Below are 27014 nucleotides of genomic sequence, written 5' to 3'. Positions count from 1 at the left end.
TCCGTCCTTCTTCCCGGAAGCCTTCTTACAGCCTTTGCTCTGTTTCATGGATTTTTCACCCTCTGCCTGTTGTGTCTGAAGGTATCTTATCTTCCCCTCTGGACTTTGAGCTCCTGGAGAGAAGGGTCTTTCCACTCCCATGTCTCCAAGTTGCAGGCTCCGCTTCTGCAGAAAGAGGTTTCAAGATAAGCCCAGATACCCTGTGACAGGGCCTGCGGTGGGCAGTGCTTAATGGGAAGGGAGCGTCCCCAGGCTCAGAATGTCATTCCGTGCATGAAGAAGGGAAGGGGACATTTGGGGATAGTCTCCTCTACTCAGGCTGAGGCCTGAATCCCACCACTGCTACCCCCCAGCGATCGGTTGTGGGGAAAAGAAGCTGAGACTCATCTTGGAGTTGAAATTTCTTCCTGTTGCACAAGTGGGAGCCCAGAGGTGCTGTGTCTTAGCCGACTCCAGTGGCCATGAATTCCTAAAGAATGAAGTAGCTGTCATTGATTGAGTGCCTACTGTGTGCCAGGCACTGTGTTACGTGCTTTACACGCATTACTTCAACAGGTCCTGTTGTGTAAATGAGAAAGCAGACTCAGAGACGTTCGGGAACTCCATCATTGACAGAACCGTGATTGATACCCGGGTCTCTCTGACTGGAAGTCCCCGGGGTTTGGATGTGTCATTGCTGATGCTGGAGTCAGGTTAGCCTAGAACCCTCTTCCTTCAGCTGCCAGTCCCAAGTCCTTTTAGGTTTCACTGCCTTAGCGTTCCCCAGGGCTGCTGAAATCCTGAACGGGGGGGAAAAGAGCAGCTTATGGAACAACCAAGGATAAAACTAACCCCCTGCCCCAGTTCTCTGCTTCCATTCCCTCTACCTTTGAATCCCCAGGCATGTTCTCTGGCGCCCCCTGGTGGTCTTCAACACCATCACAGAGTAGGGAACCGCTAGTTGCCATGCCCCGCATGGAGGAAATGCTAGAGGCGGGCCTGACCCAGAGCTCCTGGCCGCCAGCCGGGTGGCAGCATCAATCTCTACCCCTGTAGTCCTCCACAGTGGCGGTCTGACCCGGCAGGCAATGCTATAACACATTATTTATAAGTGCTCTATTCCTCTTCCAGACATGCCCCACTCCATGATACTGTGTTTGTTACCTATTAAGCTTGATCAGGTCAATACATAAAGTGTGAAGGCGGCACACCCTGTTACTTTAAAGTGGAACCCAGCATTCCTGTCACCCCTGCCCCCACTCCACCCGGGAGGAGCCAGCCTTTTATCTCCTGCGCCGTCCTGGGAAGCATGCTTTCTGCATCAACTCGTCCCCACCACCTCGTTTGCAGGAGCGACAAGAGGCCCAGGGAGATAAAGCCTCTTGGGATACACATGTTACTTCAAGTGGGAGAGGTGACAAGAGCAGAGAGGAAACCATGCAATGCCCTTCAGGCAGCTTTTCTCTCTGGGGTTCAGGACACGGCTGCTGCAGGAGGGGTGCAGATGGGAAGGACCCACAGGATGGAGCTGGAGCGCTCACCTTTGATGGCTGGGCTGAGGGGGAGGGGGCTGCTGGCCTGACAGCAGAGGGATGGAATGGGCCTCAGATCAATGGCAGGAAATACGGGAGGGATCAAGACCCGCAGGGAGCCGGACCTGCTTTTCGACACCCGGGATGAAGCCTGCTGCTCAGTTTTCCTTCTCCTCTCCCCTGTTGCTGTGGGTCCGGAAGGAGAGAAAAGGCACCATTTCTGCTGCCCCTGGAGGGCTAATGTGTCACCCCCGGGAAAGGTGTGGCTGGCGGAAGGAGCCCCGCCAAAGGCCCTGGGGAGTGCAGAACTCAGGTGGAGTCACCCCAGGAGCCCGGGAAGGGGTGAGACCGGAGGAGTGAGGAAGCGGGGCGCTCTGGCAGCCCAATGGATTCTGATATTCTTGCTCAGGACGTGGAGATCCTTCTAGACGCCTGACAGTAACTCGGTCGGGCTCCCTGGAGGATCCCAGAGGCAGGCGGGCTCTACCAGCTAGCCAGAAAGCAGAGCAGAGGGATGCCTGGCCCCAGGATTTGGGCGGAGGGCGAGGAGGGCCGTCGGTGTGAATCCCGAGAAAAGGGAGCGAAGCGAAGCCCTAGCGCCACTCCACACCCCCTTCCTGCCTATAAATAACACCGCGTCACTTCAAAGGAGGCCGGGGTCGGGGGAGAGGCTGCTCCCGGGGCCGGTGGCTGGGGGCGACCGCCCCCCTTTCCCCCCCGCGCACCACGCCCCCCACCCGGGCCAGTTTGAATAAATAAACAAACCCAAGCCGCCCGCCCCGCAGGAGGCGGGGGAGGAGGAGGAGAGGACGGGAGGAGGAGGGAGGGGCGGGGGAGATTAGTTTGGGAAGTAGCACGGATTGCTCATCATCCGATCCGCGCGGCCGCCGCCAGTGTGTCAGGTTACAGAGGCGCCGGCATCGGCCCCAGCGCTGCTCCTCGCCGCGGCCGCCACCCGCCTCTGCCCGCGGGGCCCCCCGCGCGCCGCTGCGCCCCGCGACTGACACCGCCGCCGCCGCCGCCGCCGGAGACGCGGGGCTCCGAGGAGCCGGGACCGCGCAGGAGCGGCGCGAGGAGAGGGCGCTGCGGACAGTCGCAGCGACAGGCGGACGGAAGGAGGGAAGGGGTGCCGGCCGGTCCCGCTGACTTTCCCGGGCTTGGACTGCACTCTCCGAAGTCACTGCGTCTCACCTGGGCGCACCCCGAGGGCCGCTGGCTGCGTTTTCTCCACGTTCCCCCTCCTGCTGCTGCTGCTGCTTCCTTCTTCCAGCCTCTTTGCCGGGAGCAAAGGGAAGGAACATTTCTCCAGGACACAAGCCCTTTGCACCCCGTCCCGCAGCTTGTTGGATCGAGCCTTTGGGCAGCGGCCCCTGCCTTTATTTATTCTATTTATTTATTTATTGGTTCTGGAGACGCGAGGGGATGGCCGCCGAGCGCGCCCGCACAGCGGCGGCGGGAGCCCGGGGGCCCGGGGAGCGGGGTGCTCCGGAGGGGACCCGGGCGCCGGCGGCGGAGCGCTGCGCGCGGCTGCCCGGCCCCGGCGCGTGCGGGCTGCTGGCGCTCGCCCTCTGCGCGCTGGCGCTCAGCCTGCTCGCCCACGTTCGGACGGCGGAGCTGCAGGCCCGCGTGCTGCGCCTGGAAGCCGAGTGCGGGGAGCGGCACATGGAGACGGCTATTTTGGGACGAGTCCACCAACTGCTGGATGAGGTCGGTGCTCTTTGTGGCTGGCTTTTCCCCCTCCCCGCGGCGCCCCCTCGCGCAGCCTCCAAACCCTCCACCCGCCGGTGCCCGCGGGCGCTGGCTCTCCGCGCTGCGCGCAGGGCGCCCGCCCGGGACTGCGGGCGAGGTGTCCCGGGGAGGGGCTGGGGGCGGGACGGATGCTGCCCTGCCAGGGACCCCTCAATCCCGCTTCAGGCAGGCACCCCCTTCGCCCCCCACCCCGCATCGGGGTCTGGGAGCGCCCTGGGCGCGGGGCAGGTGGTGGAAGGCAGGGGCGCAGAGGCAGGGCGCTCAGAGGCGGCCAAGCTCCACTTGTCCCATCAGGGCGGGTGAGAGCCGCCCAGAGCCCCCGCGACGGGACTTGAGCCTCTTGGTCCCGGGCCGAGGCCTCTTCCCAGACTGCGGCACCCTCACCCATGGCCCTCCCCATCTATCCCTGGAGGGTCAGAACCGCCTTTTTGTACCAATGTTTCTTTATGATGGAGTGAGGGGGGGCATCCAAGGGGCTGAGGGGGCCACAGGAGGCAGTTCCTGTAGCAGGGGGTGTCCTGGTCCCTGCCGCTGCCAGACCACTGGGGCTGAGCTGTGGATCTCCCCGCTCTGCATGCCCTCTGGTTCCTCAGCTGGGTTTCTCATTTCCTCCCCTCTGGAATAGTCTCCCAGCGTTTGTGTCGGAGTGCTTCTCTGGGAAGAGGGTACTGAGGTGTCCCCCATCCCCAACGTGTTCGTGAACACGCGTGAAAGCCAGAGTGTCTCTCCGCCAGGGCAGTCTGGGGAGCACATAAACCCACCTCCCCAGGAGGTCTTACTGGTGCCATCAGCGGAAAGGCCGGGCCGGGAGGACATGAGGCCTGGTGACTGTGGGAATCTGGCCAGCACAGGGATCCAGGGCCCGGGGATGGGGAGGACCCACAGGTGAGGGTGCCGCAGTCCGGGAAGAGGTCCCGGAAGAGGCTGCCGCGGAAGGTTCCATGGGAGAAACCGGGAGGGCCGCTTAGTGAGAAGCGGTGTGGGAAGATGAAGAGCAGAGCCTCCTTCCTGTCAGTCCTGCTTAGGCGCTGTGCCACCTGGAGCAAATCACCTAACCCTGCTGAGCTGGCAGGACTGTGGTGACGATGGCAAACGTCAGAGCACAGCTTGCGGGGTGGTCAAGGAAAGGGAGGCCACGTGGCCAGAGCAGGAGGGTGGCTCGTTTGCCTTTGCTAGTTTACTGGCTCAGCCATGACTGCTGCTATCCCCTCATTCCCACGCGCTGCCAGGCGATAGGGAACCCAGAGGGCTCGGTCCGGCCCCATGGTCCCCTGGACCGGCTGGGACAAGCAGGGAGCTCTGGGCTCAGCCGTGCAAGCAGGCAACCTCTGAGGGCTGGCCGAGAGCGCACACGGGACTGGCTGTGCAGCGGAGAGGGTCTGAAGGCAGGTGGGGCTCTCCTGGGTGTCTCTGGGTGCTGGGTGCTGAGGGACAAGCATCAGCCCCTGGGAGTTTTGCTTAGTTCCTCTCACCATGCTTTCCCCTTCCTGGCCCCTCCTGTTGGCCAGGACATGCCCCGGCCCTTTCCCAGAGCCTCGCTTCCTCTGTTTAAGACCCAGCCGTGCCAAGTCTCCTGCGTTTACGGTCTTGGGGCTGACAATGTTATCTTACGTGCTGATTCCTCCTCGTGAAACTGCCGCTCGCTTCATCTTTACCCCACTTGACCTCTAGACCGCTCATCCGCAGAGCACCCATTTCACAGATGGGCAAACTGAGGCCCAGAGAGGGGCGGTCGGTGACTCGGAGTCACGTGGTGAGGTCCAGGACTAGAACCTAGGCCTCCTGACCCTGCTTCCGGTGCACGAGGTCCCGTCTCCTTCTCTGTCCATTCTCATCCTGAGAGCCCGCTGTGGGCCAGGCAGGGTGGACACACGCCTGCCTTCCTAAACGCATAGGCACACGGGTCACCAAGGAGAGAGTGTGAGAGGTGCTGTGATGATGGAAGCCGAGGCGGCCTGGGGAATGTATTAGCATGCACCATACCCGAGGGCCGTGGCTTCCTGGCAAAGTGGTTTTCAAGCAACGTTTCGAAGGATGCATAGGGGTCTTCCAGGCAAAGGCAGTGGGTGGGGGGCCTGGTTCTTAGGGGCAAAGGGAGGCTGAAAGTCAGAGGCGGGGGCTGCGGTGGGAAACTGAAGAAAGCGAACTCTCTGGAGAGCTGGGCGGGGGGCATGGTATGGGATCTGGCTGGAGAGAGACAGCGGCCTGAGAGATGGATCTGTGTAAGGGCACTGGGGAGCCATGGAAGGGCCTAGAGGGGGCAGTAGGGGAACTTAAGGCAGAGCAGAGAGGTCAAGCAAGAGGCTAGTGCAGGCCCGAGGGAGCCGTGACCCAGATTGGGGTGCAAATGGGGTCAGAGAGGGGTGAATGGAAAGGGTGGCTGCAGTGCTGGGGCCTGAGGTTAAGGTCAGGTGGGGTGTGAGGTCAGTTGGAACCAGAGAGAGAGAGAGCTGTCCTGAGGGTGGCAGGGAGGTGGCCTAGTCTGTGTGGAGACGGTCCTGGGTGGGGCCTCAGTCCAGGGGCTCCTGAAGGGGCCCTAAGGGTCTCACTGTCTAATGTGGTCACCACCGGTCACAGGTGACTCATCACGGTTACATTAATTAAAATTAAACGACATTGACATTTAGTTCCTCAGTCACACTAGACACATTTCAGATGAGTGCTCAGTAGACATCTGTGGCTAGTGGCCACCAGACTGGACAGCACAGACAGGCAACAGGCACGTCCTGCAGGAAGCAAGCGCTGTGTGACCTCACTGCGTCAGGAGCAGGACACTCTGGGCCCGCAAAGGTGTCCCCAGAGCAATGTGAGGCCCTTCCTCCACCCCACACCTTTCCTTTCTGGGTGTGTTCTCCCTGCTTGGAGCCAACGGCTGAGGTGAGGACAGGGTGAGCTGAGGATAACTGGGGCTGGGGGCCGAAACCCCTGGGAGAAGAGAAAGGCAGGGAAGAGAGGAGGCCCTGGCCTTGGTGACGCGGGATCCTGTGGAGCGGATGTGCAGGGGCCCCCGCCTGCTCTCAGAGGGCACCCAGGCCCCGGTGAATACTGGGCCTAGACCAGGATTCCAGTGGGCTTTGCCACCCCCTGGACTTGGGACCCTACTCTAGAAACCCCAGGCCCTGCCTCCTTCTGGGGGACGCTGGGAGACTCTCGGGAGATGGCAGATGGGAGAATGCACTTACAGGTGCCACCAGAGGCCATGCTCGGGGCCACAGGAGCGCTCGCAGTGGGATCCCCGGGACCTGGGGCAGGAGATCCGTCCTGGAGCAGGTGGGCCTGCGCTAAGGTGACCAGACGTCCCGCTTTGGGCGGGACAGTCCGATTTTTAACAATTTGTCCCGCGTCCCATGGCGTTTTAAAAAAGTCTGGATTTTTGGAAAGATTTTTTTTTTTTTTTTTTAACAATTTGTCCTGCGTCCTGCGGCCTTTTAACCAAAGTCCCGATTTTTCAAAAAACACCGTGGGATGCGGGACAAATTGTTAAAAATCAGGACTGACTGGCCAAAAGCTGGACATCTGGTCACCTTAGCCTGCGCCGCTCCCTGAGGGCCGGAGGAAGGGCCTTGGGCAGCGTAGACAGGCTGGGCAGTGGCCTGGAGGCAGGAATCTAGGGGCGCATTCACACCCACACCCCCCAGTGGGGAAGCAGCTTACTGGGCACAGACCGAATCTGTGAGGCAGGAGGAGGCGGGACCTGCCTGCCATGCTGAGGGGACCCTGGAGGAGAGGAGCCAGAGGCAGCTGTGAGCAGGAGGGCCAGCCTCTGGGGGAGGAAGGTCCGAGCTGGGAGAGGAGGTTGGGGCGGGGGGGCCTGCTCCCGGGGAGCCGGGAGTGTGGCTTCCAGACCTCAGGCCCCAGCTCTTCCCCTGTCAGCTCCGCTCTCCTGGTCTGGGGCCCTTAACGAGCACTCCAGCTGCCGCTGCTTGCTGTGCTTGCTGTGCAGCGAGAAGCTGGAATGTCCCAAATGGAGGAAATCAGATGTCACCTAGGGCTGGACAGAGAGAGGGTGCGCAGCGAAAGAGGAGGGAGTGGAATTCACAATCTAATCGCCAAATCCATTTGTAGGCCAAGGGGGAGCAAGGGGTGTCAGCAGCCACATTCAAGGTGAATGTTAGGGAGACTCTCTCATCCTTAAATAGAGTAAGAGCAACCTTTGTAATAGGAATGTCTCACACTTATAGGGTCTGTACAGGGGCCCCTTTTGGAGGTCCTTTCCAGAGGAGGGTTCAGGGGGAGATCAAAGCAGTGGCTGAGATGCTGGGGTGAGGGTGGGAGCAGGCTCTTAAAGGGACAGTGTGTGTGTGACACAGTGACGGGCGTGGTCTGTGGAGATCTGTGGCGATCCTTGCTGCCTCCACCTCCGTGATGAACAGACGGTATATCCAGGTGTCCTCACATGCAGTGAGGACTCCGCTGTGTCAGTCCTGAAACTCCTTCTCCTTCCACAGAGGGAGCAAATGCCTAGTCTTGTGGGTGTAAATAGAGGGAATGGAGCCCCTCCAGCCCACCACTGTTACCCTAGAGGTGAGAACAAAGGTTTGGAGGCTGCAAAACCAGGTGTCAGAGACACCGCCGGCCCTGCAGCCATCCCTTCTCCTTTGAAGACCACAGTGCACTGTCTAGTCGAGTGACGGCAAAGACAGGCCCACGAGTGCTCCACTGGGCAGTCCCGGGCCCTCGGCAGACCTAGTTAATCAGTTTTAGCGCTTGCCCACTGCGCTCACATACTGCCCCAGAATTCCTTCCAACATGGTTCCAGGAAGCTACCGCCCACTGGTGAGTTGGGTTCAAGAAAGAACTATTTTGTGACTCTAAATGAGTTTTTTTTAACGCAGAGCAATACTTCCTATCGATAAAGCCAGGGGGAGTTCCTAAAGTCTTACAGCTGAGGCCGTAAAGCTGGCTGGTAGCTCCAAGCCAAACCAAGGAGCTCATTTCGTCGCCACCCCTCAGGGAAGGTGGTGAGGACAGTCACAGCACCTGAGACAGCTCGCCACGGGCCTTCAGCACGTTTCCCAGCTGGGCACGCTCAGAAAGATGCCTCTTCCTTGTTCTAGACTGGCCCAGGGCCACTTAGAAACCTTCCCCAACCATCCAGCCCAAACGGGCTCTCTCCCTGCAGAACCTCCTGGCCACGCCCAACATGGAGCCCAGAGAAGGAAGTAGGTAAGACATGGCACATGCTGGCCTCTCTCATCCCGGAACCACAGCAGCCATGATTCCCAGGAAACCAAGATGGGCCTCAGAGTCCCTCTCAGTACCATGCACCAGGCTGCCATGCCCGGTCTAATCGGGTCAAGCGCCAAGATCACACGTATTTGCTACCCATGGCTCAGCCGCACACACATTGTCCGTGTGCCCTCCTCTCCATTGCATTTAAACGTCTTGTGTCTCCATTCGCTCAGACTCAACCCAGGGGCAGGCATGGCCAGGAGGTTCTGCAGGGAGAGAGCCTATTTGGGTTGGATGGCTGGAGAAGGTTTCTAAGTGGCCCTGGGCCAGTCTAGAACAAGGGCTCACTGGTTTCAGGGTCCCTGAGTCTAGGCCAGGACTTGGCACATAATGGGCAGCCTCACCAATTAGTTGATGGTTTAAGGTCGTCCTGCTGGGGGCTAGTGAAACCATCCCAATCAGCTGCCCCCTCCCACACCACACCCACACCGCAGCCCCAGCCCTATGCTCAGCATTGGCTGGGGGATGGTGCCCTGGAGGTGGGTGTTTCGCAGCCACCAGCAGAGGGTGAAACAATTAATTCCTAAATCAGGGCCACCGCCCCTGGTCCTGGCTGGGAGGGTGGGGATGGCTCAGGGATATGTGTTCCCACCAGACAGAGCGGCTGGGAGCACCCGCCCCCTGCCTCCCCCGCTTCCCCCTCCTCCCTGCTTCCCCCCACCTCCTACTTTTGAGGGTCAGCAGCTTCACTCACCTGCCCAGGCTGCCTGGCATGCTGTGGTCGGAGCAGAACACTGAAGTGAGCAAAACCATAGCACTCGCTGTCCCGTGGACCGCTGCCACGAACTGGCTGTGTGGCCTGAGCTCCGTGTCCTGATCTGCAAAAACGGATGACGACGTCTCCTCCCAGGCTGTGGCAGGGTTAAATGGGATCATTCGACTAATAGCAACGTCACCACGCCCTCCTCGAGATTCAGGGGACTGTACCGCGTCCACAACTTTCAGGAATAGCTAATGTTTACTGAGCACTGCTTAAGGAGCTTTACCTCTATTCATTCACTTAATTCTCACAACAATCCTACGAAGTGGTTCTGTTTCCCTTTTTACCGAAGAGAAAGTGAATGCCCAGAGCAGCTAAGTAACTTCCTCAAGGTCACACAGCTAGCAAAGAGCAGAGCCAAGCCTTGAACCCAGGCAGTCTGACCCAGAGCTGGCAGTCCGAACCACTGGTATAAGGTGCCATACAGCTAAGGCCAGTCACGTAGGCCAGGGGCTGGGCATGGGTTCAGTTCACTTTGGCTCCCACCGCCGAGGCATTTACCGAACTGACGTGACATCGGGCCCAGGGTACCATCTCTGTGTGGGAACCACATTGGGGTGCCGTCTGTGGTATCAGCCTGGTTCCCAGGATGCTCAGCTTCCCGGGAAGGGCAAACTGCTTCTTGTCTCTTGGGCTCTGGGCTGTCCTCTCGGCAGCTTAGCTCCGGACCTGGATCCTCCGCCTGGCAGAGTGCAGCCCCGCGGCGGCAGTGTCCGCAAAGCCCCGCTCCCAGCTCTGTTACCCCCCTGCCCTGGCCTTCCTTTCTCCCTCTTCCTTCCTGCAGCTTTACTGTACAAACACGTCTGTCTGTCTGTCTGTGCAGTTGCCTGAACGCCCCTTTTAAAACAAGATAAAGCTAAAACTTCTATAGTAACTACACTTTTTAAAGGTATTCTTCCCTCCTTCTCGTCGTGTTTGCACGCCCGCAAAGGCCTGCTCAGAGCCGGGGATAGGCCGGCTGACCCCTCTGCTGACACGCTTCCCAAAACCTTGATAGGAATCCCTGCGGGGAGGGTGTGGGCTTAGAGTGTCTCACAAGCTCCATGTCTGGCAGCCCCTTAGGGAGAGAGAGAGAGAGAGAGAGAGAGAGAGAGAGAGAGAGCACACTTCTGTGAGTCTCAGGCTGGAACATCCGGTGCCATTTAACCGCCAGCCCCGCCTGGGTCCCCAGCAGAGCGTGCGGGGCAGGTGGTGACAGTGATGAGATCCCAGTGAGATGTCAGAGGCCCCCGTGCGCTGTGCAGCTTAAGTCAGGGAGGTTTGAAGACAGGTGGGCAGTAGGTTTTTGTTTTGTTATTTTTTTGTTTGGGGGAGGGTGTTGGTTTTGATTTTTTGGTTTGTTGTTTTGGTTTAAAAATAAAATAAGATGCACTGAGAGTTTGCCATCTAGAAGAGAGGAAGTTTTAGGAGAAGCCTCAGGGAGTCTCCCACACTTTTCGGTTGGATTCTGCCCTCCCAGAAGCCGCTGGCTGAGTCCTCCGTAAGTGAAGGAAGTCAGCAGGCTCCTTTAAGGGAAACTGAGGCTGGGGCTGGGCGTGGCTGGGAGGCTGGTTCCCCGGCTCTCCTGGGTGTCATTTGGGCTGCCAGCAAGACCCCAGCCGCAGGCCACATGCCCCGGGTGGTGGCCTCCCGAAGGAAAACTCTGGTGACCAAAGGGCAGATGGGGCTGCCAGCAGCAGGGGTTCCTCTGACCTTCAAAGGGCGAGGGCAAGCCCAGCACAAAGGGGCGGAACTGCCTGCCTGGGGGCTGGGCACGGCTTTCGGGGGACACTGGGGCCCTGTCTCCTCCCGGGAGGTTACTGTGGGTTTCCCACAAAGCCTCCATGGCTCCAGACCACGTGGGCTGGTCTCTGCCGCCTCTTCAACAAGCTTTCCTCTCCTCGTCTCCCCCACCACCCCTCTGCCCCAGCCTCACTGGTCTCCTTGACGCCCATAGTCCTGTCTCGGCCTTTCCTTTGCTCGGGCGTTTCCCTCTGCAGCAGGCTCTCCCCGTCCACCCCTCCCTCCACCAGGACGCTCACCCTGCCTGTCCTGTAAGGTGCCATCACCGGCCTCGCTGCCCCAGGCTGGGACCCTGCCGTCCAAGGAGCTTTGCACCTGCAGTCGCCTGTTACTCTGTAGATGCCATCCCTGGAGGTTTTCTGCGTCTGACATGCTCTGACAAGGTGGCCAGTAGGGCAGGACAGGAAGGGGGACAGGGATGCAGAAAGGGGGCTGGTTAGAGGGGCATTTATTGGGGGCTTTGCCGGAAACAGCCTTAGTCCTCTTCCCTGTGTGGCCCTTGAGGTGTCCTGGGTGAAGACGAGACAGGTGACATGAGGTTAGAGGGCTGTCCTGCCACCTCCAGCCTCTCCCCACTCCATGGGAGCAGCGTGTTGGAAGGAAGGGAGCTCTGCCCTGGACGAGGCATCCCCACAACGTGTCTGGTTCTCAGGCTTCCACCCTCACAGCGACGGGAGCTCACTGCCGTGTGCAGGTGGCTGTCCCATGGCTGGACAGCTCTGGCTGTAATGCCATGTGCATTCTTCCTCTCATCAGAGCACCAGACCTATCTTTAATAAAATATATATATATATATATATATATATATATATATATATATTTGATTTTTTACAGAGAGGAAGAGAGAAGGATAGAGAGTTAGAAACATTGATCATCTGCCTTCTACACACCCCTTACTGGGATGTGCCCACAACCAAGGTACATGCCCTTAACCAGAATCCAACCTGGGACCCTTGAGTCCACAGGCCGACACTCTATCCACTGAGCCAAACCGGTTTCACCTCCAGACCTATCGTTACACCTCCCATCCCACCCCTCCAGGATGTCTCAAAAGCACCTCCGACTTACCGTGTCCAAACTGAACAAGAAATCCAGACCTTCCCAGCACCCCTTCACCTGGGACTACACTGGTCTCCCGCTGCACCCCCTCTAGGCCTGCTAATCGCACCTTCTCAGCTCCCCCGCCGATCTGTCCCCTTCTCCCCATCACTCCTGCCCGGACCCCGCTGAGCTGCCCTGGGCACTCCTGGGCCATGACGGGAGCCTCCTCACGGATCTGCTCCCATTCACGCTGTCCTGCCCTTTCCACCGCCCACACGCAGGGCGATCTTTTAAGAACTCTCATCACCACACTTCTCTGGTTACAACTCCTCAAGGACTTCCTGTTGCTCTCAGGGGCAGGTTCAAATCCAGCTCTGCTAATCACGGGCATGTGACAGTGGGCAAGTTGCTGAACCTCTCGGTACTGTAGGTGGGACCTCTGTAAAAGGGGTGATGGTGAGAGGACCTCCTTCTTGTGGGTGTTGTTTTTAGGATAAAACAAGTGAAAACAAGGGCTTTGAGTAGCACCCGGCACTCCAGGAATAGGATTGTGATTATTGTAATATTTCGATGCCCTCCAAGCCTCCCCACTCTAGCCACCCTGGGTCACAGGCAGACACAGTGGAGGGACTTGGGCTCTGAGCTCGGCTTCCTGGCTCAAATCCTGCCTCTGCCCTTCTTGGCTGGGTGCCGTCCTGCACGTTCGGTCACCTCCGGTCACCTTGGTCACCCTGGGTGTCTGGCTCCGTTTTCTCCTTCATGACGGGGTGGTTGTGAGTGCTGAATGAATGAATACATGCCAGACCCCTGCCTGGTGCATAAGAAGCACGTTGCTGGGTTTGGTCTTAGCCGCTCCCCTGTACCTGGGCCCCTCACCTGGTTCGTTGCTGCTCATCCTTCCTTTACCTCAGCCCAGCTGTCGGGTCCCCGGATGGGCCAGCCTCGTCCATGCCACGGGACAGGCCCTCGGCACCTTATCCAGCCGTAGCTCTGGTGACAGTGGTTGCCCCGTGTTGATGTGCGTGGTTTGTAGACTCTTACACGCCCTCCCTAGAGAGTAAGCTCCATGTGGGCAGCCTGGATGTCTGCTCTGCTCAGGCTGCCTGATCCAGCGCCGTCTGTGTGTTCCTGGCACTCTGCACGGTCCTGGCCAGACAGATGCTCAGTCCCCACCTGCGGAAGGGAGGGAAGGAGAGGAGAGGCACTGACGTTCACCCCAGCACTCTCACCCCAGCCCCTCCCATAGGGGACTCTGTTTCACCCTGCATGTGGCCCAGCGATGACCCCAGACTCCCTGAAACTCTTGAAGTCCTGGGCCCCATGCTGACCCGGCTGCCAGCCACATGCACATAGTTCTGAGTCCAGGTCCTGCCTCCCCCGAGGAAGCAGCAGGGCTGTAGGATAGCTGGGAGGAGGGACTTCCTCCTACGAAGGCTGGAAACCTCATGCAGGGCCAGCACCTCCTTTCCCCGACGTTCTGGCCTGCAGAGCCTGGGGCCACATCTGTCTGTGGTTCTGGGGAAGCAGGAGGCAGAGGCAGTGGCATCCGGAGGACCCTCGGGCCCCTGCTTTTCGGCCCTGGGACCCTGTGATCAGACGCCAAGTCCACTGTACAAAGAGAGCAGTGCAGGGACGGAGAAGACGGTTTCTGAGGCTCCCACCCCATGACACGCCCTCCGGGGGCCCAGCACACAGCCTCCCCCACCTCCCTGAGCAGACCAGGCAAGTCCAGTTCTGGTGGGTGTGGGCTGAGTGTCTAGATTTCCTCCGCTTTGATTTCACCCTGCTGAGCTGCCAGCGCCCCGGGGCACGCAGCCGCACAGGGGCCTGCTGCCTTAACAAACCCGGTCTGTGGGCCGCGTCTCCTGTGGTCGCTGGGACGAGGCCCACCGAGCCAGCACTGCGCAGCCCGGGCCCTGCCTCTGTGCCTTTGGTCCTCACCGGACTGCCCTCCCACTCCCCCAGCCCCCCACTCCAACCCGCCCCGACTCCTTCTCTCCGAATCCTGCTGAAGCCCAGCCCAAAGCGCATGGGGCAGACCTCAGAGTAAGTGATTTGGTTCGAGTGTGGACCAGGGACATCAGACCAGGCCCTGCCCTCCGAGGGGGCCCGGTCTCGAAGGCGGTGCTGGCCCGGGGACGGTCCTGGCACAGGGTGCTGGAAGGGCGCTAGCAGACGGACCAGGCGCCCACTCCACGCCAGGCACTGTCACCAGACACTGGGCCAGAGCTTTGCCCAGTGCGGTCATTTCCCTGGGCAACTCCTCCTTTCAACATCCAGCCCTCAGGGTCCAAAGGCAGGTCCGCAGGCAGGGCCCACCCACTTCCCTTCCGCAGGCAGTGGCACCTGGGTTTCCCCAGCGGGGAGGGCAGGGCAGGAAACGACCATATGTCTACCCGCTCGCTGTGGCGCCTGAGGCAGGCCGGGCACCAGCTCCAGAGAGAAGTGGTCTTCACCTGGCCAGTAAGGACACCTGGCACAGCAGGTGCTCACCCTTCTTCACACCTAGAGCCTCTTTCTCTTTCCTGATCTCATTTCTTTTATCCCTCCAACTGCCCTGGGCAGGCCAGTGGAGAACTAACAGTATCCCCAGTTTACAGATGAGGAAACTGAGGTCCAGAGAGGTGATCTCTCTCACTTCATACACAGTTAGTGGGAAAGCTGGAGCTGGACCCGAGGTCCTGGCACTCCCGGCTGTAGCTCAGGCCACGCCCACACTGCCAATGCCGCACCATGTGGGCACTCCATCCGAGGTTTTTGCTAACCCTGAACTGAGACCGATCGCAGCCTCCAGGGGCCTGTGGGTTCTAACAGGTGCCATACACTGCCAATTGTTCCAAACTGCTGCTAATATTAAAAATTTAATATGAAATGACATTTCCACCTAAAGCACTTAGCACCGTGCCTGGTATATACTGCTCAGCATGTGTAGCTATTAACTATAATAATAAAAGTGTAGCTGAAACCGGTTTGGCTCAGTGGATAGAGTGTTGGTCTGCAGACTGAAAGGTCCCACGTTCGATTCTGGTCAAGGGCATGTACCTTGGTTGTGGACACACCCCCAGTGGGGGGTGTGCAGGAGGCAGCTGGTCGATGTTTCTCTCTCATTGATGTTTCTAGCTCTCTATCCCTTTCCCTTCCTCTCTGTGAAAAATCAATAAAATATATTTTTAAAAATAATAATAATAAAAGTGTAATATGCTCATTAGACCTGATGTCCTTCCAGACAAAGCCGGGACTGCAGCCGCAGGATCAAGGAAGCCACTGAGGGAGGGTTCCAGGCAGCCACCATGGCTGCAAAGGCCTCCTCTTGCACGAATTTTGTGCATCGGGCCTCTGGTTATTAACATTAGCTCATTTAATAATTTCACATCCCCATTTTACAGATCCCTCATGGGGGAAGTGCCAGGCTCAAGGTCATGGTTATGGAGTGCAGAGCTCCCCTGGCCTCTGCCTTTGGGGTCCCAACCCCCACACCTGGACCTGCCCGGTGTCACAGAGGCCAAGGTTGAACCCGAGCCCTTTAAGAGCCCAGAGCTGAGCGCGGGGAGGGAGTGGCCCTAAACCCAGGGCCAGGCTGGAGCTGCATTCTTTGGGGGGAGTGAGTAGCCGCCTGGCATTTTCCCTTTGATACTGATACAGGCATTTTAATAGCTGCAAGGACCAGGCGGGTGATGTTTCAGCTGTGACCACGCAGGGCATTCCAGGGGGCCCCGGCTGCCCGTGGGGGCAAAGCAGGAAGGCTTCTCTGTCCAGAACGGCCGGGGGTCCGCCCCAGGGCCTCAGGAAGTTTCCCACCCACCCCTGAGCCTCAGCCCCTCAGCCGGGGGGTTTCTCTCCAGGGGCCTCAACTCAGGTGCCCAATTGGTGAAGCTGACCAGGGCGAGGGGACGGTGGTGGCCTGGAGAGCACACCCACCCCTGAGAGGGGCTGCCATCACTCCGTACCACCCGACTGTCACTCCATACCATCCGACTGTCACTCCATACCATCCGACTGTCACTCCATACCATCCGACTGTCACTCCATACCATCCGGCTGTGGCCCGGGGTTGCCAGGTCCTCCTCTTGTACAAGGGATCAGAAATCTGGACCTTTACGCAAGTCTCCTGTTTTGTAAGCGATCAGTATGTATTGAGCATTTACCATATGCCAGGCCATGTTCCAGGCCTTGAGGATACGGCAGTGACTTAAAACAGACCAAAATACCCATGTCCTTGGGGTACTTCCTTCCTGGTTGTGGGGAGAGACACGAAGCAAGAAAATTAGGCACCAACAACTAGAAAATCTAAGGAGAAAATAAAACAGGGAGGCAGGATAGTCAGTCTATTGCAGGAGGGCCCTGGGGACGAGGAAGGCCTTAGGGAGAGTGCGCCAGGTGGTTAGCTAGGAAGAGAGCATCCCAGGCAGAGAGCAGCAGGTGCCAAGGCCCTGAGGTAGGCAGAGGAGGCCGGGCATGGGCAGGCACTTCAGGGGGGCCTGTGAGGTCACGCTGGCTGCCATGCTGAGGGGTCTGAGGGGCAAGGGCAGAGGCAGGGGGTTCACCAGGAGGTGTGGCAGCCATCACACCAACGTGGATGAAGCTAGGACCAGAGCGGGCGGGAGAGGTGAGACCGGGTCAGATCCTGGACTTGTCTGGAAAGTAGAGAACAGGAGCTGTTGACTGAATGGGTGTGGAGTGAGAGACAAAGAGGCATCACGGATGATGGCAAGGTTTTGAACAACTGGCAGGCTACCTGTGACCAGGGAGGGGCAGGCTGGGACGAAGGAAAGCTCAGATTTGCTGGGCTGATTTAGGGATGCCTGTCCGTGGAGACGTCAGGTGGGCAGCTGGATCAGTGCCTCTGGAGGAAGGTCTGGGCCATAGGTGCCAGGAGCAGGGCGTGGTCACAGACATTGGTGTTGAAGCCATAAGACTAGCGACAGCTCCAAGGAGCAGGGCAGAGGGAAAGTGTGAGACTGGGCCCTGCGGCTCTGCAGCATCGCGAGTCCAGTAGGTGAGAAGGAGCCAGCCCCGGACATGGAGAGGAGCAGGGTGGCGTCCTAGGGGCCCAGGGAAGAAAGTTGTCAAGCCGAAACTGGTTTGGCTCAGTGGATTGAGCGTGTGGACTGAAAGATCCCAGGTTTGATTCCGGTCAAGGGCATGTATCTTGGTTGCGGGTATATCCCCCATGGGGGGTGTGCAGGAGGCAGCTGACCAATGATTCTCTCTCATCGATGTTTCTATCTCTCTATCCCTCTCTCTTCCTCTCTGTAAAAAAAAAAGTCAATAAAACATATTTTTTTAAAAAGTTATCAAGGGGAAGGAGGAGTGAGCAGATGCTGGGATGAGGTGGGGGCTGCCCACCAGGCTTAGCTACGCAGAGGTCACCGGTGGCACAAGGAGGACCTCTTGGGGGCAGGGAAGGTCAGAGCTGATAGGAGCTGTCTAGGAGGGAGCAGGCGACTACACTGTCCATCAGGGAGTTTTTCTAGAAAAATAAATAAATAAAGCTTGACCAAGAGAGGACTTTTCTTATCTTTTCTCTCTCTCTCTCTCTCTTTTTTTTTTTTTTTATGACGGGAGGATCAACAGCGTGCTTGCACCGTGGTGTACATCAGGAGTCCTTCACGAAGGATCGCTTAATCCCACTCGGAGCCTGTTTTCGTGGACACATGTTTATGGGCGAACAGCCTTGCTTGCGTTGCTTCCTAGCTGTCCTTAGCTGCTTTTCGCCTACACAGAGAGCCGAGTGGTTGTGATGGACGGAGACTGCGTGGCTCACAGGGCCTGACACAGTCACTCGCTGGCCCCCTGCAGCAAGCGTTTGCTGAGGAGTGGTGTAAGGGGTCCAGCCCCAGGGAGGCCAAAGATGGGCGGTGGGAGGGAGACTTGCTGCTGAGCTGCCCTGGAGCAGGCGGAGGGGGCGGACGTGCTGAGCAGGTCGGGGGTGGCCTTACTGGGAGCACAGGCGGGCAGGCAGGAGGCCTATTTCAGCGGCTTCTGTTTTCTCCAGGTGACAGCGTGGTGGGGTTGGGGAGAGAAGGTGTGAGGACGACTAGGACAGGAAGATCAGGAACTAGGGCATCACAGCAGGCGTGCGGGGATTTGCTCTGAGATAATGGTCCTGATTATAGTGAAGCCGGTTGCCGAAACCGGTTTGGCTCAGTGGATAGAGCCTCGGCCTGCGGACTGAAAGATCCCAAGTTCGATACCGGTCAAGGGCATGTACCTTGGTTGCGGGCACATCCCTGGTAGGGGGTGTGCAGGAGGCAGCTGGTCGATGTTTCTCTCTCATCGATGTTTCTAGCTCTCTATCCCTCTCCCTTCCTCTCTGTAAAAAATCAATAAAATATATTTAAAAAAAAAATAAGGTGAAGCCGGTCACCACGGTTAGTGGTCGTGGCCTCTCCTGGCTCCCTTCTGCTGCGGGGGTACCAGCATCGGGTGCGTGGGAACATCCAGTCCGCCAGGTTTGTGGCTCAGCCAGGAGCATGTGCTAAAGGGAAGGGTGTGCTGGCAGCCCGGGCTGTAGGCAGGAGAGGGGTTGTAATCACTGACCCCGAGCAAGGAGGGACGTGAAATGCGGTGGGTGAAGGACGGCGAAGAGGTGCCCGCAGGTGGGAGGGAGCCAGGTTGAGGCGCTGGAGGGAGTGAGCTGCAGAGAGGGTCAGAGGGCGGATGTGAAGCCCAGGCTCCGGGAGGGGTGTGGCGATGCTGGGATTTAATACTTTTCAAAAACAAACACCGCGCAGGCCAAGAAAACCCACCCACACCCTGACTGCGGCCAGTTTCCCATCGCTGTCAGATGTGTCCTTCCCCTCTTTTTTCTGAGATATTTTTATTGATTTCAGAGAGGAAGGGAGAGGGAGAAAGAGAAACATCAATGAGGAGGGAGAATCATTGACTGGCTGCCGCCTGCACACTCCGCACTGGGGATCGAGCCCACAACCCGGGCACGTGCCCTGACCGGGAATGGAACTGTGACCTCCTGGTTCATAGGTCGATGTTCAACCACTGAGCCACGCCGGTTGGGCTGTCTCCTTCCCTCTTGATGGTGAAACTGGGTCCCGATCTGCCTTTCTAGCCCAGGCCCCTCTCCCAAGCTCCAGAACCACACGGCCCTGCCACCTGGACTCCTCCACAGGCAGCCCTCCACTCAGCTTGTCATCTTCCCACAAGCTGGCTTTTGCCCCTGTCCTGTCCCCATGGTGAGATCTTGGTGGCCATGACAAAGCCTGGTCCTACCCTCTCCCCCACCAGGTCCATCCTGTGCCCTGTGCATTCTTCCCCCTGTCCATCCTTCCCCTTCTCTCCATCCTGCCCTGCCACACCGCAGACCCTGGTGTCTCTCGGTCGCACAATGACTGTGACAGCCTCCAGAGAGGGCCCTCAGCCTCCAGCCTTCGGTCCGGCTCCGGCTCCAGGGCCCAGCCCTTGCTTGGCCTCTTGCTGCTGTTGAGTGAGTGACAGCCCTAGTGATTGCAACCTGCAGCCGGAACGCTGCACACTCCGCTGGCTTTGGCTTGTCAGTCACTGAATGGCCTTGTCACTTAGCAGACTTCTGTCACACACCTACTGTGCGCCAAGAGCCGCCACCAATAAGTCTCCAGGAGCCCAAGGTCATTGGTGGGAAGGGAAGTCGATAGGTGCGGTCCCGATGGGACGGGCATTGGTGAGCTGGGCTCAGGGCTGGGCATCGCGGGGCCTTTCACCAGACTCTGTCCTGGGAGGGCACTTGCTTACCCAGTGGCCACTCTGTGCCCACCTGTGGCTGAGTCTCACCATCCAGCCACAACATTTGTGCACAGTCTCCCTTTCTGAGGGAGGTGCTCCCCTATGAGACTTCCTCCCTCCCTCCCCTTCCTGTCTCTCTCCCCTCTACCTCCTCCCTCGGCGTCCTCACCCTGCCTGCCTCTGTGCTCCCTCTCCCCGGGCGTTGGTGTGCACCTTTCTCCAGCAGGGTGGCGAGGACTTTTGCACCAAAAAGCCTGAGTTCTTGCCCCAGATCCATCACGTACGAGCTGTGTGACCTTCAACAAGTCACTCAGCCTCTCTGAGCCTCCATTTCCTTAAGGGAAGAATGAGTTCTCTGTTAAATTTGTTAGATTTCGAAACATAGATGTGATTCTCTGTATAAAGCGCCCAGCTCAGTGCCAATAGAGATCGGGGCTGAGCAGACATGAGTTCGCTGTGAATCACCACGGAGCTTTCCCGACCTTCCCTCTCCACCACCAACCAGAGGGGACGCCTCATCCCACTCTACCTCCCACTCGATCTTTCTTTACCTCCCTCCTGGCCACCCCGAGGGGCAGGCTGCACAGTAGTTGAGGGCTGGAGAGCTGCTGGGGGCAGCCAGCTGGCACCCTCCCTGGTCCACATGTCAGGGACGACTGGACGCTGTCAATCAGAGCCAGTCATCGTGCAGGCCCCATGCGGCCAGACCTTCCAGCTTTTCCAGAGAAATTGGAAATGCAGATGTGCATGTAATATCAACCTCTTCAAAATATTGGCAACAAACTCAACGAAAAAAATATCTGTGGGAACCAATTAAAATACATCTGAGGGCCAATTTGGCTCCGGGGCCACTGGCTTCTAACTGCTGCACTAGCTTCGGAGAGTGTGGGTTCAAATCCCAGCCCTGCTCCTCCCCTGGCCTTGGCCAGGTCACAGTCTGCCGTCTGTGCGTCAGGCTCCTCGCCCGTAACATGAGTGCAACAATAGCTGACACCTATTGAGGGCTTTTCTTCCTATCCGTCGGCCTTTCCTATCCTCTCAGAAACCTGGTGAGGTGGGAACTGTTAGCAGTTCACGGCCCGAGGGCTGTGCATGGACCAGGCAGTCTGGCACGAAGGCATGCCTGTTAACCTCTGTGCGTGCGGCCCCGCCCGGGGTGGTTGTGAGGGCTGAGGCGCTCGGTGCACCACGCTGACAGGGTGAGCACCCCAGGCATTCGTGCTCCTGGGCGTGTGTGTGTGTGTGTGTGTGTGTGTGTGTGTGTCCGCTTACGACCGGGGGAACGGCAGCTCCTTGTGGGCAGGAGGTGCCCCACTCTGCTTGTCACCACCTCTTTGGGCCTTTGGGGCCGTGATCAGTTTAGCTCAGTGATTTGCAAGCTGGCGAGGGAGAGGTGTGATGGTGGGCAGAGGACCTGCCCAGTCCCCAACCCCCCACTCCTGCCCGGGCCTAGCTTGAGAGCGTCACAGGAAGAACAAGCCACTGTCCCTGCCCCGGATCTGACAGGAGCCCAGACTAGCCGGGAAGCAGACAGCAGAGAGCCGAGAGAAGCAGGCCCTGTGCCCGGGAGGGAGCGGTGCAGGGAGGCCCCAGCTGGTTGACAGGTCCTGTGATTGGGTTAATTTCTTTAAGAGCACTCCGAAGACATCAGACACCGAAATTAGCTAGACGGGACCTTCCGTCTGCTTCTTATTACCCAGACGTCCGGTGGCCAGTCTTTGATCCAGGAACAGCCCTCCTGCCAGCCCCCAGGGGCCCCTCTTCCACCCCCACCCCTCCGCGCCAGCCCACAGACGACTCCCAGGGCTTGGCCTTCAGGACTCCCAGTGACTCCTCTCCTCTGTCTTCTCGTGCAGAAATGGAAGCTCCACTCCCGGAGGCGGCGAGAAGCCCCGAAGACGTCTCCAGGGTGTCACTGCCCTCCAGGTAAGGAGCCTGCGAACGGCGGCGAGGACGGGGACACACAGCAGAGGCCCCCTCTGTGGCTGTGCTCTGGCCACACCCTGCTCGGGGCATCACTTTTGTTTGAATATCTGTGGTATTGCCTTTCCTCTACTCATTGATCTGCTCACCCATCCCCTATCCATCATTCATTCATTCATTCATTCATGAACGCTTCTATGGGCCTTCGCTATAGGCACCAAGTTGTGAAATCAGACAAGATAATGGGCATGACTGCGTTTTGCAAACTCTGAAGGGTCATGCAGCATTGAAGAGAAGCCCGAGAGGGCAGGGACCAGCCTCATCATGGTCGCTATTACGCCTCCAACTCCTGACACACAGTAGGCGTGTTTGTTACTGGAATGAGTGAAGTGTCCCGATTGTAAGACTCCCCTGGCCTCGAGCGCAGGCTTAGGGTGCTTCGTGCTGTGTGGTGTGGAGACGACCTGCACAAATGCACCCATGCACACTGCTCAAGGTCAAGGTGATACGGCACAACTGAGTTAACCAGGCCAATCTGGATTCAGATTCTGCTCCTGCATGTACTAGCCCTATGTGGGCGGGTCACCTCCAAGCGAGGGCACCTCTGCGGGTGCGTGTTCCTCGGCACAGAGCGACCCGCTCCTCGCCCCCCCTGTTCACCTGGTCGCAGCGATGTACCGAGTCCCTGCTCTGTGCCGAGCACCACGTGTGTGTTGGGTTCTGCACAACTGTTCATATTAACGATACATTAACTGTTCATCATAACGATACGTTAATGCAAACTGTTCATCATGACGATACGTTAGTTCATCTGGACTTTTCTAGGTTGCTGATCATTATTATTAAGCCGTGAGAATGACAGATGAGCAAGTTTCATTGTTCCCATGGTAACTGGGATGGGCTGGGATGTGGGGGGAGATGAGGAAGAAAGTTCCAAAAAAGAGTTGGGGGGAAAATAATCACGTCATCACAGGGGCTTTCCAGATTGGCTCAGTGATTTGCAAGCTGGTGAAGACAGGGGGTGAATGAGGGCAGAAGACCCGCACAGCCCCCAACCCACCACTCCACTCTGGGCTTCTGCCAGCTCAGAGGGTGGCCCCTCAACACCACCGTGGGCAGGTGGCACTGGCGGGACACTAACTCAGCTCTCTGGCAGGCCCTCCATGGACAGAGGGGCCGAGGAGCCCCAGGGGCCCTCACCTGTGGTCCCCAGGCCCGGGGAGAGCGGCCAGCATGTGTTGAGCATGTGGGAAGTGAAGGGACAGCGTTTGCTGGAGCATGAGGAGGCCGAGGTGGGAGTCCCCGTGCAGCGGGGCTGCCGCAGGAGATGGTGGCATCGGGATGCGATTCAGCTGGCCCCCAGCAGAGGAGGGTCATCGGGGTTAATTAAAAGGGTGTCCACAAGCCCTGGGAAGCTCCCTCCCTCCCTCGGGGCCCCGGAGAGTGAGCCCTGGGACCTGGGAAAGCTTTGGGGAGACGAATGCCAAGATTAATGAGATGAGATGAGGCAAGGCTGGGGCGACAGGCCGGGCAGAGCGGCTGTGGGTAGCCCACGTTTCAAATCTGCTTGTCTGTCGTCTCTGTAACACTGGTCCATGGCAGTTGGTCCTTTTGCTCAGAGTACAGGATGTTGGGGAGGGGCAGGGGATTTGGAGCCATGAGGTTTGCATTTCAGCTCTACGTTTATCAGCTGTGTAGCTTTCAGGGAATGGTTTGCCCTCTCTCTGCTTTGGTTGGCTCCCGTGGAAAACAGGGATAAAACCCATCTTGCAGGTATATGGTGTCGATTCAGAGAGATAATGGTGGGACGTAGTTAGCACCTCTCCCGACTCCTACTAAGCACAATTATTGCCCCCCTCAATCGCTCTTGCACTTAAAAGATGCTCAGAAACCCCTATGAAGCACCATATCCTGATGCTGGGGCAAGGTGGGCTGCACATCTGTGGCTCCCCGCCTGATTGGGCTTCCTATAGCCCTGCCCATGTCAGGGCGGGTGCCTAACCAACAGACACCCATCTTGTGCTTGGGAGAGGCTGGCTCTGGTGGGCCTGGGAGGCTGGGAGCTGGGGAGGATGTGGTAGGAGGGGGAAGGACTTGGAAGAAGAGAGTTTGTGTGAGACCCAGGGCTCTTGGGTGGGGAGGAGAAAGCGGAAAGGCAGCAGGGGCAGCTCAGAGGAGGGTGAAGGGACACAGCGGCGGGAGGGGGCGGGCAGAGGAAGGGAGGGCTTGATGCAGGTCCTCTGTGGAGGAGCCACCAGCACGGAATGAGGTGGCCAGGAGATGGAGGAGAGAGAGCAGGGGTTCCGGACGGGGTGTCCAGGGTGTTGGAGAATTCCCCAGAGGACATTTTGGCCTGAAGTACAGACCAGAGCCAGGCAGTTAACACCCAGGGCATTTAAGACGAGGCCCCAAATTGAGGCAAAAGAGGAAGGAGTGAAGTTCCGGAAGGGCCTCACAGGCGCGCAGACCATAGAGCCCGGGAGTGAATGCACCTGCGAGGATGGGCTCGGTCCTGCCGCGCCCCTGCCCTGCCCCCTCTGCCCAGCCCGGGCTTCTCACCCATGAATCTTACGGGTATGTGGTTGCCAACCTGCCATGAGAAACAGCAGTTGCCACTGCCCCTAATGGAGCACCGTTTGTGTGCTGGGTGCACACCGAGCACTTCTCCAAACCGGCAGAGCGGAGTTCTGACATCCTGAGATGTTTGCAAATCCCCAGACTCCTGGGCAGAACACCACTCTCGTTCATGCACCTAAAGCCTGCCCCTCTGGGTATCTCCTCAGTCAGGGGTCAGAGTGTAACCACGTTAGAGCGCCTGATACTTACAGAAGGACGTAGGCAACTGTAAGTGCCACCGTCAGAGTCAAAGCGTCCTTCCTTTTGTCCTGCCAGCATCTCACAGTGTGCCCCATGCCTAGCAGATGCTCACGGAATGTTCCATACCCGATCGAGACCCACCCCTGGGTGACTGGACTCTTTCTTGTGTTCTCCACCTCCCCTCCGGTTGGTTTTGATGCCTCACCCACTGGGAGACGGCTCTGAGTCTTGCCGGAGGCAGAAATCGCAGCTGTTGGGACACAGCAAATAAACACACACTCTTCCTGCCCACTGCGGCCGCTGAGATTGGAGCCGGGAGCCCCAAGCCCATGCCTGCCCCGGTCTGCCTCTGAGACCCGCCGGGCTGGGGTGGGAGTCTGTGGTGGGTGTGTTCTCCCTTGTGGCCGCCTTGGGCCCTGGGTGACATCCAAAGGGCTCAGGACACATAATCGCAGGCAGAAAACCCACCTCCTTCCCTTCCTACTCCGACCTTGCCAGGATCCTCCCAGGATCCTCCCTGTCCCAAAATAGCCCCGCTCTGGCTGAAATCTGGCTGTGTCCTGCTTCTGGCTGCAGCACTGCTCCAGGGGACGATGGGCCTGGCGGTCGGGAGGCCTGGCGGCCGGGATGGAATGCCAAAGGTTGGGCCACGTTCAGAGGGTCACCGCTGCCAGAGTTCAGAGGAATAGGTGTGGGCCGTTCGCAACTATGGTTGTCCAACCTCTGGCCTGGCGGGACAGAGGGCGTTGGGAACAGATACACAGACCGTGGGACTTCCTAGGCCACTTGAAAGGAACACAAAGATCAGGGAAACACTCCCGTTCTCTCTCCCCGTTCTCAGTAACAGAGGAGGAGCAGGACAATGTAAGGCCCCAGGCAGCAAGGAAGCGGCCACTTCAGGGCAGCCAGGCTGGGGCTGGGAGGGGCCGGCGGTGTGAGGGATGCTACGTGGTGCACAGGGAGGGAGCCAGGACCAGCCAAGGGTGGGAGCGGGTCCCTCCGCTGCCTGAGCTTCATCCTAAGGGGAGGACTAGGTCAGTGTCACGCACTGACCACCAGGCCAAGGGGTTGGACAACCATAGTGGGGAGGGGTGACCTGGTCAGGCCTGTGTGGAGTGCCTTTGCCAGGCTGGTGGGAGAGGCCATGGCCATGATTTAGGGTATGCTAATGGAGGTATGCTAATGAGGGGTATGCTAATGAGAGGTGGTTAGCCCTCTGGGAAAATGTCCCTGAGGAGGTGGCCCTGGAGGCTGGAGAGAAGGAACAGGGAAGCAGGTGGGGGCATAAATGCAGCTGCCGCCATAACTCTAGACCCCAAATACAGGACTCCAACCAGGGAGGAGGGAGGTCCCTTCCTTGCAGTCCAGGGAAGGGGGCGGGGGGGGGCCTGCCAGTGTCGCCAGGTGGCTCCTGTCTCTGGGCTCTTGTCACTGCTTCATTCTCACCGTCCCCCTGGCCAGCATGGAAGAGCGGGGGTGGGGGGAGCAGGAGAAGTCATGCCCAAACCCTGAGAGCAAAGCTTGAAGGAAAACAGCCTGTCACGCATCACTTCTGCTCTTATCCCACGGCAGCACTTAGTCTCATGGTCCCCCACCTCCCACCTCCCCCACCCCATCCCAGGGAGCCCGGAGGTGTTTTGGGCTGGGTGGCCCCATGTCCAGGTGCAACTTAGTTCCCCTGGGAAGTGGGAGGACAGAGACCTAGGGTCAGCTCTCAGCCTGCATAGGGGCCCTCCCGACTGGGCACCGGCTAGGACCGGCTCTGGGAGTGAGAAAGGGTAGGTCTCCCTGGGGCGGGCGCGCAGTGAAGGGCACAGAAGCAGTGATGGGAAGTCAGGGTGGGAGAGGCAGCCGAGGGCCGGGACGAGGAGTTCCGGCTCAGCGCCCTCCATTCACAGGGAGGCAAAGGCTTTCGCCCTGAGCATGCTTGGCTGGGAATGGCTGCCCGGAGGGCTGTGCTGAGTTGGACTCTGAGGCGCAGCCACTGAATGATTTGCTCTGCGAATGCCTAGCCCTGGGTAGCGATGCCCGCGCCCTGGCTTCGTCCCCCCGCAGGAGGGGATGTCGCATCAGAGAAGGTACGGAAACAGGGCTAGGACCCGGTCCAATCTGTATTCTAGAGCCAGAACTAGCCGTGATGTGGACAGTGGCTTGGAGAGTCCCTTTTCAGCAAGAAAAACGTCTGTGATTCCGTGAACAGGGCTCTATTTTCTCATGTGTTTTCGTTTATGTTCGCTCGGGAACTGCCTCTCGGGGCTTGGTTATTTCCCGTAGGTGGTGAGAGCTGGTGTCCACACGTCCTGAGGCCCTGCCTTTGTGTAGCCTTGCCCTGTTTGCCCTGGCACCCGTGTTTGCCCCCAGCAGACTCATTGCCTTTCCATGGGCAGGGCCCGTGGCCAGAGCTTCTGTCCCCGGCGGGCCCCTGGGCTCAGAGGAGCAGCCACAGCCCCCGCCCCCCTTCTTTGTGGTTCTCCTTATTTCAG

At 58.6% G+C, this 27014-nt stretch overlaps 1 protein-coding gene across 1 annotated transcript in view; it reads left to right on the top strand.

Moving 5' to 3' along the window:
• Positions 1-2365: 2365 nt before the first annotated feature.
• LOC311632645 (collagen alpha-1(XIII) chain-like) overlaps positions 2366-27014 on the top strand; it is a gene marked incomplete at its 3' end in the record, with an annotated part of 65247 nt that continues 40598 nt past the window's right edge. Inside the window, exons 1-2 of the mRNA XM_084904373.1 lie at positions 2366-3218; positions 21648-21717. Coding sequence (XP_084760499.1) covers positions 2934-3218; positions 21648-21717 — 355 coding nt within the window. The 5' untranslated portion in view covers positions 2366-2933. The remainder of the gene's footprint in view (positions 3219-21647; positions 21718-27014) is intronic.

Source organism: Pipistrellus hanaki (genome assembly GCF_964339955.1).
Source record: "Pipistrellus hanaki genome assembly, chromosome: 14".
NCBI lineage: Eukaryota > Metazoa > Chordata > Mammalia > Chiroptera > Vespertilionidae > Pipistrellus > Pipistrellus hanaki.
This window is presented reverse-complemented; position numbering and strand designations above follow the sequence as displayed.